This window comes from Camarhynchus parvulus, chromosome Z (genome assembly GCF_901933205.1).
Source record: "Camarhynchus parvulus chromosome Z, STF_HiC, whole genome shotgun sequence".
NCBI classification, from domain to species: domain Eukaryota; kingdom Metazoa; phylum Chordata; class Aves; order Passeriformes; family Thraupidae; genus Camarhynchus; species Camarhynchus parvulus.
In genome coordinates this window covers 42,904,143-42,918,957 of record NC_044601.1, presented here as the reverse complement: position 1 = coordinate 42,918,957, position 14,815 = coordinate 42,904,143, and the positions used below count along the sequence as shown (strand labels likewise).

Sequence of the window (14,815 nt, the reverse complement as noted above, 5' to 3'; positions counted from 1 at the left end):
CTGTAGGCAATAGCCTGTGCAGCTGTTCAGATCCATGAGCCATGGCCTTGTGCAGGTTTATTCTGTGCAGGTGACACAGATACAACCCCCAGTGCTGCAGGGCAGCTCCTATAACTACAGGAGACCTTTCCCATTTGTGTGTGATTGCAGACTAGACAGACGCTGGTCTCAACCCTGCAAACTTCCACCGCCAGGGAGCCTGTGGCTATACACAAACATTTGCTGTAACAGGGTATATGCCCATACCCCTTCCCAACTTCTGTGTATTCTGTGTATTCTGTGACACCAAGTTATACAATACTAGCTAGACTATGTGTAGAGTTACATTTACTTTTATTTTCCAGTCTTTTTTCATCACCTCTGTTGTAGCCTTGCTGCAAATGGATAAACTCCAATGTATAACATAATTTAAGAAAAAAAAAATCTTTTCTTGTGAAATAGGATATCAAAACATATTTTTTATCTCTTTAAAAAAATTACTCTGAGAGAGAAGTTATTTCATGGTGAGCATGCAGTATTTCTGAGAATGCATTTTTGATAGCTTTATTTTTCCTTTCTAGGTATATGCCAATTGGTATCGTGTTTTTAATTGCTGGGAAGATAATAGAAGTTGAGGACTGGGAAATCTTTCGTAAATTGGGTCTTTACATGGCTACAGTAATAAGTGGGTATGTCATTTCTTAAAGATGTATGCAATTTTGGAGCTCAGTTGACTACCACTCAATTATCCACCACATCCAGTCTTCTAGGTCAGAGACAAAAATTCTCATCAGTAAAAATTATGTGAGGATATGTGAGGATGGTTTGAATCCACATTTTGCTTGATGCATGTTCTGTTTTAAAAAGTCACTGCCTTGCATTCTAAAAAAAACCAAAACCCAAAAGCAAATTCTGTTGTATTCAGTGTTTCATCTTCACAGCTTGTGCTGAAGAAAATATTGTTATATTAAAGGTGAGGTTATGAATTATGTCTTATTGCTAGCCTATCAAACTTCAGTAAATATGTGGATTATGTTGGGAACCTCCATGGAATTTTTGGGCCCAAGGTGTTGCAGCACAGACCAAACTCCCTCCTGAGTACAGATGCATAGTAAGAGCAGTGCACAATAAAGGATGCCAAAGAGACTGATCCCTTCCCTCCCCAGTACTGAGCAGACAGCTGACATCAAGAGAAGCCCTGGGGATTGCACTGTTTGCTAATTCCTCCTCCAAGCTTAGGGTAGATGGTGAGGCTGCAAAAAGAGAAGTTGCAATCTGAATAACATAGCCAAGCATCAGAACTTTTTTTCTATTCTTTTTTCTTAGCAGTTGTCTATGTAGAACAGTCTGGGTGGAGGAGGTTACACCTGCACAATGTGGAGCCTTTCAGCAGTGGAACTTTAGAATAACTTAAGTGCTCCAAATGATAGGTTATAATACCAGGTTATTGTATATCTCTGAAGACTATCCTACAAAGGACTCTTTTGTCAGATAAATGGATATTACAGTCCCAATAAGATAAATGCGCCTAAATTTCTGTTTCCAATTCAGTGAAGCACAGCCTTCTAGGCAGTCTTGGTCCATTACCTTTGCACTCACTCCTATAATTCCTTCAGTATACTAAGGACTTATATATGTTTTGTCTAGAGGCTAAGTCCAAAATTGTTCAAGAGTTTCTTTCCCCACACTTTATGCATTTGCATGCTATTCTTCAAATGTCATTCACACACTTTCTGACAGCCAAGCAAAGAGAATGGTAATATATTAGTCTTAAATGCAAACTACTTTATAAATAGTCAAGAAGGATCTCTGGGGTTTTCAGATTAATCTGTGCTAGATAAGCACATTTATTTCAAGGTTGTTGTTTTATTCATAAGCCAGTATATTTGGACTAGCTGTTTGAAAATCAGAGATAAAATTTCTTTCTAAATAAGATTTACTGCTCCAGAAATAGCATTGATTCATGACTTCTTCAAAATGTTACAGAGATGAGTACAAGTTATGTTTCTCTAATGCATTATGCAGTTTTTTGTGAGTGTTTCTATGCACTTGGAAAATAAGTCAGATTTTTACAGGTTTCAAAAGCTGATCTTTACCAAGAGATGGTAAATCAAGACTCTAATATTTTCTATACAAATTATAAATGACACCCCAACCACAAGCTAGATAGAAATCATTGACAGAATGACAGTGCATTACTTCTTCAGGTTTTCTGTGTCATTAACTCCAGTTAATTCAGAGGAGGAATATGTTGAATGAATTACTACTGCCTTTTGACTTCAGTTTTACATCAGATAGCAAGTTTTAGTTTTAGATGTGATAGCAAGTTTTATGAGTATTTACCTATCAGTTACTGGTTACAGGTTACTATTTGTACTGTGACAAGGCAAGACTTCCTTAAGATGTGTGTGAAGACACAGTGCCTTCTCCAAAGCACTTTTATTGGAAAGTAACCTGCCACTGCATAGCCTCCTGTTTAGCTGGTAACGATTTGTTTGACAGGCACAACAATTTTAAGTAGATCTCCAGGTGCCATCAAAAACATTAGTGAGCACATTTGCATCCTTGGAGAGAAATTCTCTGTTCCTCCAAATATGACTATTTTCCCAGACGGGTGCTCTGGTAGATCTCTGCAGCATTTCTGCCTCTTGCAGAGCAGCCTCCATGAGTGCTGCTCAAGGCATTGTTTTGCGTATTCTCTGCAAAACTGACCATCGGGGAGAGCATGTAATAATCAGATCACAGGAGCAGATATGGACACACACACACAAGGCTATAGGCTGCAAGGAAAAGGTGCTTGTTCTACATTTTTCAGCCTGCAAGAATACCCCTTTTTCTTACTTCTCAAGAATAAGGAGAAATGTTGCTCTTTGTTTGGGTCTCTTAAAAACTGCTGTTCCCACCATCATTTTGGTTTTCATTCTTATGTGTTTGACCCTGTCTGCAGTGTGTTCTGTTCACTGGTGTCTAATGTAACTGCTTATCATCCCCTCTTTAAGCTTGAACCTGAAAATAACAGGTTATCTTAAATGTTTCTTGTACTCCTTTTAAAGATATTTGTTCTGCTTTCTTTCCTTTAACTTTCCTAACCAGCTCACCTTCTCCTCAAGTTAATTATTCATGATCTTGCATAGCCTCAGCCCTACCAGGACTCATCCACCATCGTCTGCAGCTCATCTCAGTCTGTCTCATTCAGGTCACCATGAGGGAACAGACTTCCCCCCCATGTCTTTGGTGCAATTTCCCACGAAGTATCTCAAGTCTCTCACAATTAATGGTTACAGAGTCAGGATGAGGACATATTAGAAGTTACAGCAGAGGAAAGTCAAAGTGGAGACATAATTTAAGTGCCAGAGGGAACTCAGGCTGAAGTGGAGGGGGCGGAAGGAAAAAAAGGAAGAAAGAAAAAAAAAAGCTGCAGCAATTCCTTGCCTCTCCTTGCCTGTGCCTTTTTCTCTTCTGAATGCAGCAAGGAAGCTACATCCCTGTAAGAGATATTCCTGCATGAAATGGCAGCTTGGGATTCTGAGGGACATGATTCTTCCTAACTTAAAAATGAATGTTATTATAATTTCTATTTTCAATTGCTGATTATGATTTTGGTATAAAAAATTCTGCTGCTTGCTGATAATTGCATTTTATGAACAAAAACAAATATTACTTAAAATTTGTTTCAGGAAAACCAATAGTAGCAAAGCAGATAAATAAAAATATTTTGAATAATGTTATGTTCATGCTGCTACTAAAAAGATGCAAATCTAAATTTTTCAAATAACTAAGTCAGTATCCTTTTAGACTTAGACATACTTGAAATGCTTAGTCTCATTAACATTTTATTAAGACAGCAAACAGCACCCATAGCACTTTATTTTTTTCCTATATTCAGTTTGTTCTCAAGCATGTCACAAAACTAGCAATTTATACAATGATGCCTTGTGGTCGTGCATGTATAAATTGCTAGATTTCTTTCTAGAGTTATTTACAAAATTTTATCATGACATATTGCACGTTGTTATTTACATTCCACTAAATATGTCATATGATTCTACAATTCTATGAAATGTTCCCATACAGAATGAAAATTTCAATGCCTGTTCCTTTTAAAAAGATAATTTTTCATGGAAATAAATATGTAGGTTTTGTGGATGATTTTTGATGCCATTGTGGATTTCTGTACTGTGACTACTGGTCTCTTAATTGTCTGGTTTTGGCAGAACAAATGGTACCATTATTTATTGATATCTTTATCAACTGCTCTGAAACCATAAAGCATTATTACAACACAGGAATGTGCACATGAACATTTTGAGGACAGAGTAAAAATTCCAAGGTCATAGGTGACAACAGTTTTTGGGTTTATGTTTCCAGGCTATGTGATAATTTCTTTTCATGAAAGGCGGATGTGCTGGAATTGCAACCTTTGAACATAGGGAACATTCACAGACCTTTCAAATATATTTCATTTCAAACGTACTTACAGCAGTCAGTTTACCTTTTATCTTAACGTCCACAAGTTCTGCATTCCTGTGCATTCAGGATTACTGCACAGTGTTCAAAATTAACGCATATGTTGAAGGATGATTTCATCCCTGAGACCTATACAAATGCCCAGGCAAATACATCTGAGCTGTTAAAGTCAAGAGAGCGAGTTGATCTTCTATGAGTCAACCCACCTAATTTTAAAAATTAATAGTTTCAAAACATAGTATTTCAGCATCTTACAACATTAAAAATGCTTAGACTACATATATCTCATTTAAACAGTCTCAAATACCTCACCACATTTTAATTGTAGACCTGAGCTTAGACAGTTTTGCCCAGAGCAGATGTGGATTTTTCTAAAGGTCCATATTTGAAGATTCTGCAGAAAAATGTGCATTTCAGCTGTCCCTGACTGGAAAGCATATTTACCTTTATTTCTAAAACATGTTCTGTAATAAGGGCAGACAAACTGAGAATAATAATTTGACTTGATTTTCTGATTTGTCTCTGGTTTGCATTGTAAGGATTTGGGAGAAAAGAGAAATGTTTTAGTGTTATTTCAAATCACCCTCTGCATATCACTTTAAATATTACGTATTAGTTTAGGCTTCTAATTTTTATCAGTTTAAAAATTTTTCAAGTCAATTCTTGCTCAGCTTAGGAAAGACAATTCATATAGGGTGTCTCTCTCTCCTTTCCAAAAGGAAGTGTAGAACAGCATTAGTCTGCTTTTTATTAATGTGGCATTCTCTCTAAATTTTGCACCTAAATTTTTGGTGTCCCTAAAGTCACCTTTAGTGTTTCATGATTATATTTGAGGACAGAGCTAGGTACCTATTATCAACATCTTAGTAAAGAAAGACAATGAGATGGATCTATTTGTTTAACTAGTTGATTTTATTTTGCAGGCTTGCAATCCATTCCAGTATAGTTCTGCCGCTTATCTACTTAATAATAGTGAGGAAAAATCCTTTTCGGTTTGCCATGGGGATGGCTCAGGCACTTCTTACAGCCCTTATGATCTCTTCCAGGTAAACAAAAACAATATATTTTCTGTAATGTTCCTAGTAGTGTTGCATGGTCTGTTCTCTGCTTTTATTGCTACTTTTTTAAAAGCCCTGGTATCAGGTGGACAGTTCTGAGTCCCCTGAAGGCTGAAATAGTGTTATCATCATTATTTCTATCATAACCAAAGGACACTACAGAGTGCGTTAGCCTTACACCAAATGAGAGTCTGCCTCTCCCTGGAGGAGGCAGTTCTTTGCCATTCAGTTCATTAGCCACAGACTTGACAGCATTTAAGCTGTTGAACATTTTTTGTGACTACGTATACCATGGCAATTTACCATGTAATTTTGAGAACTAACACTTAGCTACTTCTTCCAATATTTAGAAGGTATAACAGAAGTTGCTTTGCTTTTTCATGGTGCAGCCTTCCTTCCTGCCTTAGATCTCCTTTTGAGTCATAGAGCAGATCATGCTCTGAGCAAAAGGAAACATAATAGAAATGGTGTGTTGTTGCTTTCACTTATTTTATGTGTTTCATTATGTGCCAGTTCAGCAACTTTGCCTGTCACCTTCCGCTGTGCAGAAGAAAAAAACTTGATTGACAAAAGAATCACAAGGTTTGTTCTTCCAGTTGGAGCTACCATCAACATGGATGGCACTGCTCTTTATGAAGCAGTAGCAGCCATATTTATTGCACAGCTGAATGACTTAGAACTGGATATTGGCCAAATCGTTACCATTAGGTAAGACTAAAGCTATCACATGCATTTTGTGGGAAGTGAGCTTTTTTGTGAATGGTACATTTGGATACCCCATGGGAAAGTTTAAACTATTATTCACAGCTTAAGAAATAACAAATATTCTCATTTCTTGATCCAAGGCCTAGCCAGTGCAACCTGATGGGGGGGTAGGATGGATCAGGATATACAACACTGTTATGAAAATTGACATTATTCTTCCCTGCAAACACTTGCAAACCTAATTCAGCTTCTACCTTTGATCCATCCAGTTTGCTTGCTAGACATGTGTTGCCTGTTATTCTGCAGTGTAACCATAAGAGTACATCAGAACATAGCTTGTCCTATAAGCTTGATACCTGACTTTGAGTAAATACTATTCAAGAGGAAATCTGAAACATTTAAGCTTCTTTCTTGCAGTGGAATTAAGCTATTTGTGTCAGAAAACAGAGTAACATGAATGCCTTTTCTGGATTTTATTTGGGATTTAGTGTCACAGCTACAGCAGCCAGCATTGGGGCTGCAGGTGTGCTCCCCAAGCTGGACTTGTTACCATGGTGATTGTGCTGAGTGCCATTGGCCTGCCTGCCGAGGATGTTACTCTGATCATTGCAGTTGACTGGCTTCTGTAAGTTTAAGGCGCCTCATATTTAATTTTTTTCTTTTTCCCGATCTTTTTTTTTAATGTTTGCATAAGTTGCCTAGAAATGTGTGAGTCTGAGAAAGAAAGCAATAAAATCATTTAGTTGCAGAAAATGGACAAAGATTACTCTTATGGCCAGGCTTGTTCAGAGTTGAATGCAGTAATGGCTTTGATTGTGAGATAAGTCCTGCATGGGATGGCAGTGAATAACCTCACATTCAGAGATGCTTCCTGCCTTAAAGTAGTGGTCACATCACTAATAAATCATAAGCATCATCCTCAAAACAGACAAATTTGATAGTACCAAGAAATGTCTCTAGAGTGTCAGAGATGCCACCACATTATGCTAAACATACATCATTCATAAAAATGAAATGTAGCCACAAGCTGCAAAGCACATGATATCCATAAACTGGCAGCGGAGCACAGGATGAACAAAGCAAAACTGGCCCTGGATTCCACATGCACACATATAGCAGGTTGTACACAGATCTGTGCTGCCACCACTACTTTGCTAGGACTGTTCTTCACTGAGAGCACTCAGGGCCCAGCCCTCAATCAACAAGCACACATCTAAATTTGGAAAGTGATTCTTATGCCGAATCCAAACCATATAAACCAGAACACTTCAAAACCCTCTCAGTCACATTCATCTGCTCTTTCTGGAGAGAAGCCTTTTCACCAGAAATCTTTTCTGTTCAAGTTACACCAGTGTGTATCCCTGCCAATTTTGCAAAAGCCCAAAGAATCACAGAGTGTATTCTGGAGGTTAGAAGGCTATCAATACTCAGTTTTGTCCCATGATATAGAGAATTCACAAGTTAACAAGTATAACTTCAGGTTTTTTGCCTGCTAAACTGTGGGAGCTTTGGTGGTCAGCCCAAGGTCTTTTTCACCTGCAGTTTGCATGAATGACATTTCACTGGTATCAATCCAGAGATCTTAATAATTTCATAGTATTTGCATGTCTTCTTCAGGTTTATTTACATTCAAGATAAATGCCTTGCCATTCCTCCTGTGGCCTTTCCAGTCATTTTATTGAAGGATTTCTGGTGGCAACCTATGTATTTCACAGATATATTTAATTTCTTTCTTATGTAACTCAATTTTGCAAATAGAGAGAAATGCCAGTCTCCAGAAAATCAGGGCTATTGTATGGATCCAAGAATCAATTCAATTTATGTATAAGCATAACTTTTCCAAAGGAACCAGTTCTATCCACAAGTAATTTTCCTAGTCAGCTGTCTGCAACAGGGTCTAATAGTTTTGTTTGCTGTGCTCCACAGTAATTTTGTTTTCTCCAGCTCTCTTCTATTCCTAGTGGGCATTTAATGTTCTTAAAGATAGTGCAGATCAGTTCAAACCACTGGCTCAGAGCAGGTATCTAAAGAGTCTAAGAACACCCAAATGTATAATAGTTCCTTTATCCAAAGTATTTGTCCAGCCTCCTGCAAATTGCAGAACAGAGAGCTCCTGAGTTAGAAGTGATTTTTGTCTTCTTCTATGAATGCCTCATTGCTTTGGGACCCATGTTTCCACAAGTCCTAGGAGATGAATTCCACATCCCAATGATGCAGAGATATAATTGAATTTTGTTTGTTTTCATCTACACCCTAATAATTTCATTTGATGCCCTCTACTTACCTTATGGGAGTGAGAGAGAAAGAGAACAATACCCTATTTCTCAGAGCAATCATGACTTTATGGATCTGATTTTTACTCCACTTTAGAAGTCTGTAGCTTTTGTGGGTTTTAGGCACAATATTAGTACATGGAAGGTACTTTTTCCACCATGAAACATACAGATAATTCAAGATGTTTCTGGTTCCAATTAAGGCATTTTTCAGACTAAGATATGTTTTGCTGTGTAAATTAAATTAAATAGAATAGCACTATTATAACAGATGAGTTTCCAGTGGTGTTGATTTCCTCACTTGTCACACTGATCCTACTCGAATCTTTACTGCTCTCTCTTCCTTTCCCTACCATATATTTTTGTTGCACACAGAAAACTTTTTTAGCACTAGAATTCAGCAGTTTTGTAGAAGTATTGTGAAATATTGTAAATATATCCACCTCAATGTCTCTGCACAGAAAGAGAAACTTGTTTTGCTACACAGCCTTTGTAGTGCTCTGTAGCTGAAAAGAAAAACAGGGAAGCATGGCCTTCCATGCTCCATGCCATACTTCCACATTGATTTTCAAATTTTATTATGTTGCAAGGGTTTGATGTTCCTCTGCCAAGTAGCAGCAGGTTTTAAAGGCCTGCATGTCACATTTCTGTCTGGAGAAAAATCAGTAGTGCAGGAGTATCATATTCCTTTAAGTGACTTTTTTAGTATAGGTTTGTCCTTCAGCCCTTAAATAAGGAGAAACCAGCAGAAGACAGGCCTTTCCCTTTTCCAGCTTTGGGCCAGAATACTGGACATACTGGGCTAGGTGCTCTGCTGGCTGAGGATATGACTGTTAGAATGACAAAAGGCACAATGCAGACTCTGCTGTTGCACCCCACAATCTATCATTACATAAGGGAGCCAGCTTTGTAGCATGTTTCAGGGGCCTGAGAGGTGATTCTTCCAACATTTTGTAAGGCTATGCCACAGCAGTAGAATTACTGCTCTAACAGACAAGTGACATGACTTGAAGTTTTGCATGTCCTGTACAAAATAATTTCTCATGAAAATTACTCCAGACTTCTTCAAATACCTGTGGGTAAAATTCTGATTCTTGTTTTAAAAGACTATTTTCTTTTAATTGAATAATTACCCAAATCTGCACCAGGAAGAAAACAGTACTGCATGAGCTAGAGTACCTTACTTTTACTAAAAGGATTTCCTAAACAACTGAGTGGTGTGTCTGACAACTTTTTTGTTCCGTAGGGATCGATTCAGAACAATGGTGAATGTCTTGGGAGACGCCTTTGGTACAGGAGTAGTGGAGAAGCTCTCAAAAAAGGAGCTGGAGCAGATGGATGTCACCTCTGAAGTCAACATAGTCAATCCTTTTGCCTTGGAAACAGCAATACTTGATAATGATGAAACACAGGCCAAGAAATCTTACATCAATGGAGGCTTTGCTATAGATAAATCTGATACTATATCCTTTACACAGACATCCCAGTTCTAAAGCCAATAGCTTTCAGATAAAACAGGAGCACTAAGCATGGCCATATGCAATATCTCAAAAAGCTTAAAGCAAATTGAGAATTAATTACATCTCACTTACATCTGATTTACCACACAGACTCTGATTCTCCTTACCAGTTCTGCCCCTTCTCATCATCTCCCTCAACAGTTTGAACTCACCATTTTTAGTCCTTACTGATAGGCTGAAGAAAAAGACAGTTGTAAAATACTTTTTTTTAAAGAATATATACTATTCCTGAGGCTGTGAAATGCCTCTCTGGAATCAGCATGCTCATAAATGGGTCATTAGCTGGGACAGCCAAATGTGTTTTACTCAGGAGTAGCACAGCATTTAACACATTACCACATCACAAAGTACCTGTATGAAATCCCTTTTTACATCCTTGCCTTCTAAACAGGTTGCACTGTAACTTGATCATTTGCCAAAATGCTAATTTCTGCAGCTGAGGGGATACTACTTGCGTGATTCAGGAAAAAACAGACCAGAAGGGCCTTGAAATAAGTACATTTTACTGTGAATAGGGTTTAGTTTTTATTCAATTGTGAAATAATTAGTCACTGAAAGAGGTCCAGTATTTATGTAGCTAAGTTTCCTCATACCTTTCATGTGAATGCCAGGTGCTGGTATTGGCCTTCAGATTTGAAATAAATTGCTCTGAGCTTGCTCTTCTGGCACTTGAAGAGGTTTTGTAAAGTTATACTTTATGTATTTCAATCAACTTTGATGGCTTCCTCATACATTTCCATCAAAAACAGAATCCCATTTTCTATTGTCCACTTATGATTTTAACAAAATATTAGTCAGCCCAAAAGTAAGAAGAGGTCATGAAAACAAAAGGGTAGAGTGCAAATTCTAAATGTTTCTTCCTTGCAATAAAAGTAGATAGATAGATATACATATATCAAGAATATAGGAATGAGACCTTTCTCATAGAAAGAAGCCACTTTCACTAAACTCCTTACACAGACTGGTTGGGTTTTTTTGGCTCTTTGGTTTAGTTTGCCAGTTGAACATGCAAGTTTATAGCTGCAACACCACTATAGTGCCAACCTGTCAGCTAAACTGTATCTTATGAACCATTTCTGGACCTAGAAAATCATGTCCTCAGGTGGATTGCTGTAAGATAAGAAGCACCGAAAACTTCCTCATTAAAAAATCTCCATTTTCTATAACATTTTATACAAGATTTCCATGGTGCAAAAATCACTCTTTCAATGGAGGAGTTGCTGTAACAATTTTTTTTCTGCCTTGCACATTGAAGTAGTTTAGCCATTTTATATATAACTTATACTGAAATTCATATACAGTTATTTCTTTGTGAATAAGCTTGTGGTAAGCATAAAATCATATTCATTTGCTAACGAAAAACCCTTCAAGTACCTGCAGTGTTATATACTCGATTCAATCCTACACTTTTGTATTTAGACAGACCAGAAGTGTGCCAAAGAGAACTGATTAAGAAGAAAATATTTACTGTAGATTTTGATAAATTGCACCTTAAATTAATGAGACATAATACTGTATTTAAATTTAAAATCAAAAACTATATGAAAACGTTAATCTAAGTATTGGTAAATTTATACAATATAAAGAATGTACAGATTGAGTAAATTAATCTTTTACCTTTGCAGAAATAGTATGAGACAGTCTTTATTTGTGCAGCTTTGCTTATGGGAGGAAAAAGCCTACCAGTTTCCATGACTAGCCTATAATCTCTGCCTTGTCTTTAACCAGCTTTTTAAGTCACCCTTTTATGATCACCTTATTATTTAGTCACCCTGTTAATGATGTACTGTGAAAAGTGTTCCTAATGTGTTATAAATAAATAATTTCTCTCTTTACTCTTGTTTTAGCCTACTATCTTCTCCTTAAGAGTTCTTTTAGCTATAACAAGAAAACCAAACCCCATCAAATTCAGGATTTATGTTATTGTCTCTAGTGATTTAGCTGTAGTTTTGGCAAGAATTACTCTCTTTCTCCAATAAAATAGATGCTTAAGAGCAGAGTGCTGAGATTGCAAGAAACCCCTCTAACTACAGATGACATGGATTCAAAGTATGCTATTACTAAACACAGGCTAAGCAGGTGATTGTTTACCTATAACTTATTTATCTGGATCAGATTCAACTGAGCAGGTGTTAATGGTATTGTTTTGCCATCTACTCATCTACTACATCTACAACCAAGAGACCAAAGCATATGCTGAAGATCCTCTTAAGTCCAAGGATGCTTTTCTTGACACAGTATTACAAGTATGTACCTTCTATATATGTGGAAACACCCTGCTTGAGCAACGTCTCCTCTTTTCCACATTCTCCTCATCTGGAAGATTTGGAGAGTGGTGAAGAATCACTATTAGAAAGGCATCTGCAGATTTTGGCCCTTTACACCATGTTGTTATGGTCTTGTAGGGGTTTAGGGGCTGCAGGAGCTTAGCACAAGATTGGACTCAGCATTTTGAACAGTGTTTGTGACTTTAATTTAATTTGACCTGGAAGACCAAGTTACCCACACACCATCCCTGCCGAAATACTCAAGGACTTTTAGTTGACTCTTAACTCTGAACAAAGAAAGCACTTGCACATAAACATACACAGGTCTGTCAACACACACAGGTCAGCTATATCAGATCCACAAGATCTAAAATTGCATAAAAGCCACCGTAACATATGCAATTAATTTGTTCTTTAATATTCTCTGATACGAACAGAAACTGACCAGTGGTGCATGGGCAGGCAGGAGGCAGCCAGTGGACCCCCATGCTGGAACACCACAGGATCTGTGCCCTCATCCTGCCATCACCACACAAACCCCTTCTGCATCACTTGCCCCTCACAGGGTCAAGGTCTTCAAGGTGCCTGGTGACTCCTGAGAACCCATAGCCTGGGGACCTGCCCCAGACCCATGGGGACCCTTAGCCCCATCTCAGGGTACTGCTCCTAGCTGCAGACCTCCAGTGGAGATGGGGACTTCCTGGGAACAAGGACCTCTGGGCGCTGGTATAGGAGGGTTCCTGTGAGGTCAGGGACCTTCAGACTCTCAGGGAACAAGCCATTTGAGGGTCATGGGCAGGTGACATCCCCACACTGAAGTGGCCCTGTTCCCAGATCCATGGCCCTCTACTCCCCCCAAAGGAACCTGCTGTATCAGGGTCAAGGCCAGGGTGTTAGAATCACTCACAAGTCTCTCACCAGAGGAGTGGTGACTTATTTAAAATTTGAGCTGTAAATCCTGATTGTGTCAAAGCAGATCTCAGGCGCATCTGCACTCCCTCTGCATATCACCAGTGGCACAGGGACTAGTGGGAGTTCTGGGACTGAGCGTACTGGAAGCACAAGGATGGGGGAGCTGGGCTGGCCATGCTAGGTAGGACATGCTTGCTGGCAGCCTGGGAGGGCATTCTTATTGCACGTTCTCAGTGGGCACTGGTAGCATGGAGATGGGCTATTCTGGGAGTCCTAGTGTAGCAGTACTGGCAGCACTGGTCTGAGGGTACTGCAACCACTGGGCCACACTGGGATGAGAGGCACTGGGGGCAACAGGAGCAGTGTGTTTTGGGGTGTGGTTTAGAGGCTGGATGTGCTAGGCCAGGCATTTTGGGGGAGTATTTGTGGTCCACTGTGGATATTTGTGGGCCACGGACTAGTTTTGGGGACTATTTGGGGTGCCTAAGGGTCATGGAGCAAAGACTGTCCCACAGAGTATCTGTCCCCCTCCATGTCTGAGCACTGGAGGTGAAGGAGGTTTTGGAGCTCAATGTGATGCTGGAGTGGGAGTCCCCTCAGGATAACAGCAACTCCAAGGGCAACCACTACAGTGTGCAGAAGGTGATGGGGAAACCCCTACCCACTGCCCCCCAACTGCCTCCCCTCAGAATCCCTAAATGATGCCTGGGTCCTCTTCTGGTTGTGAGGGGACAGCCTGGATGCCAGTGTTCCACTTCTGGCCTTGGGGGGAACCCCAGACACATGGATCTCCTCCTGGTTGCAGAGGGTTGCCCAGGCACCATCCCATCCTTGTCCTGGGGGGCCATCTGGGCATCTGGGTCCTATCCAGAGACCATCTCAGGGAGGGCACACCAAAATCTGGATCTCTTTGGGGAGCTGCCCAGATACATGTCCCCTCTTGGTTGTGGTGGGCACCCCAAATACCTGGGAGTTTTGTGTTTTGGGGTGCCACCTGTCTTCTGTCTCTGAGAGCACAAAGAGGGAGCAGGTGTGGACAAAACCACCTCTCTTTGCTGCCTACACATCCAGCTGCCTGGGTCTTTCCGGGATTTTGAGACTGAGTAGGGGATCCCTAGCTCAGGCCATGTGTCCATGTGTGTGTGTCCAGGCCGTACACTGAAGTACTCGAGTTCCAGCATGACCCGTGCTCGGTCCCATGGCTCAAAGCACCGCGGCCTCACTGCCCTCAACTGCGCTGTACCAGGACAGCCCAAGGGGGGGCGACACTTGAGGGGACGGAGGGGGTCAGGGCACCCCCACTCCTGTCCCTCCCAGCCCAAGGTGGAATGTAGATGGACATCAAGCGGAGCAAGGGAATTTTGGGGTTCCTAACCACATGTTCCCCCAATCCAAGGTGGGGTGGCTGAAGAACAAGGGGCCATCAGGGAGGAGCCCTTCAGCCAGGAGTCCCTGGCCCACCACAGCTGCAAACATGGGACTCGATGATCTGTAAGAAGCCCCTTCCGATCCGGAAGGGATCCTCCATGGCTCCGCGACAGCCGGCTGCCAGGCCAGGCGTTACCTGGCAACAAGCGACACCACAAACACAGGGACCTGCGATCGGGGCTCTGGAAGGCAGAGGAAGAGGAGGT

At 40.2% G+C, this 14,815-nt stretch overlaps 1 protein-coding gene across 1 annotated transcript in view; it reads left to right on the top strand.

Annotated features, from left to right (window-relative positions):
• Nucleotides 1–11,771, top strand: part of SLC1A1 (solute carrier family 1 member 1) — a 52,043-nt gene extending 40,272 nt beyond the window's left edge. Inside the window, 6 exon segments of the mRNA XM_030968413.1 lie at nt 561–668; nt 5,370–5,492; nt 6,018–6,212; nt 6,698–6,737; nt 6,740–6,834; nt 9,729–11,771. Coding sequence (XP_030824273.1) covers nt 561–668; nt 5,370–5,492; nt 6,018–6,212; nt 6,698–6,737; nt 6,740–6,834; nt 9,729–9,975 — 808 coding nt within the window. The 3' untranslated portion in view covers nt 9,976–11,771.
• The last annotated feature ends 3,044 nt before the right edge of the window (nt 11,772–14,815 follow it).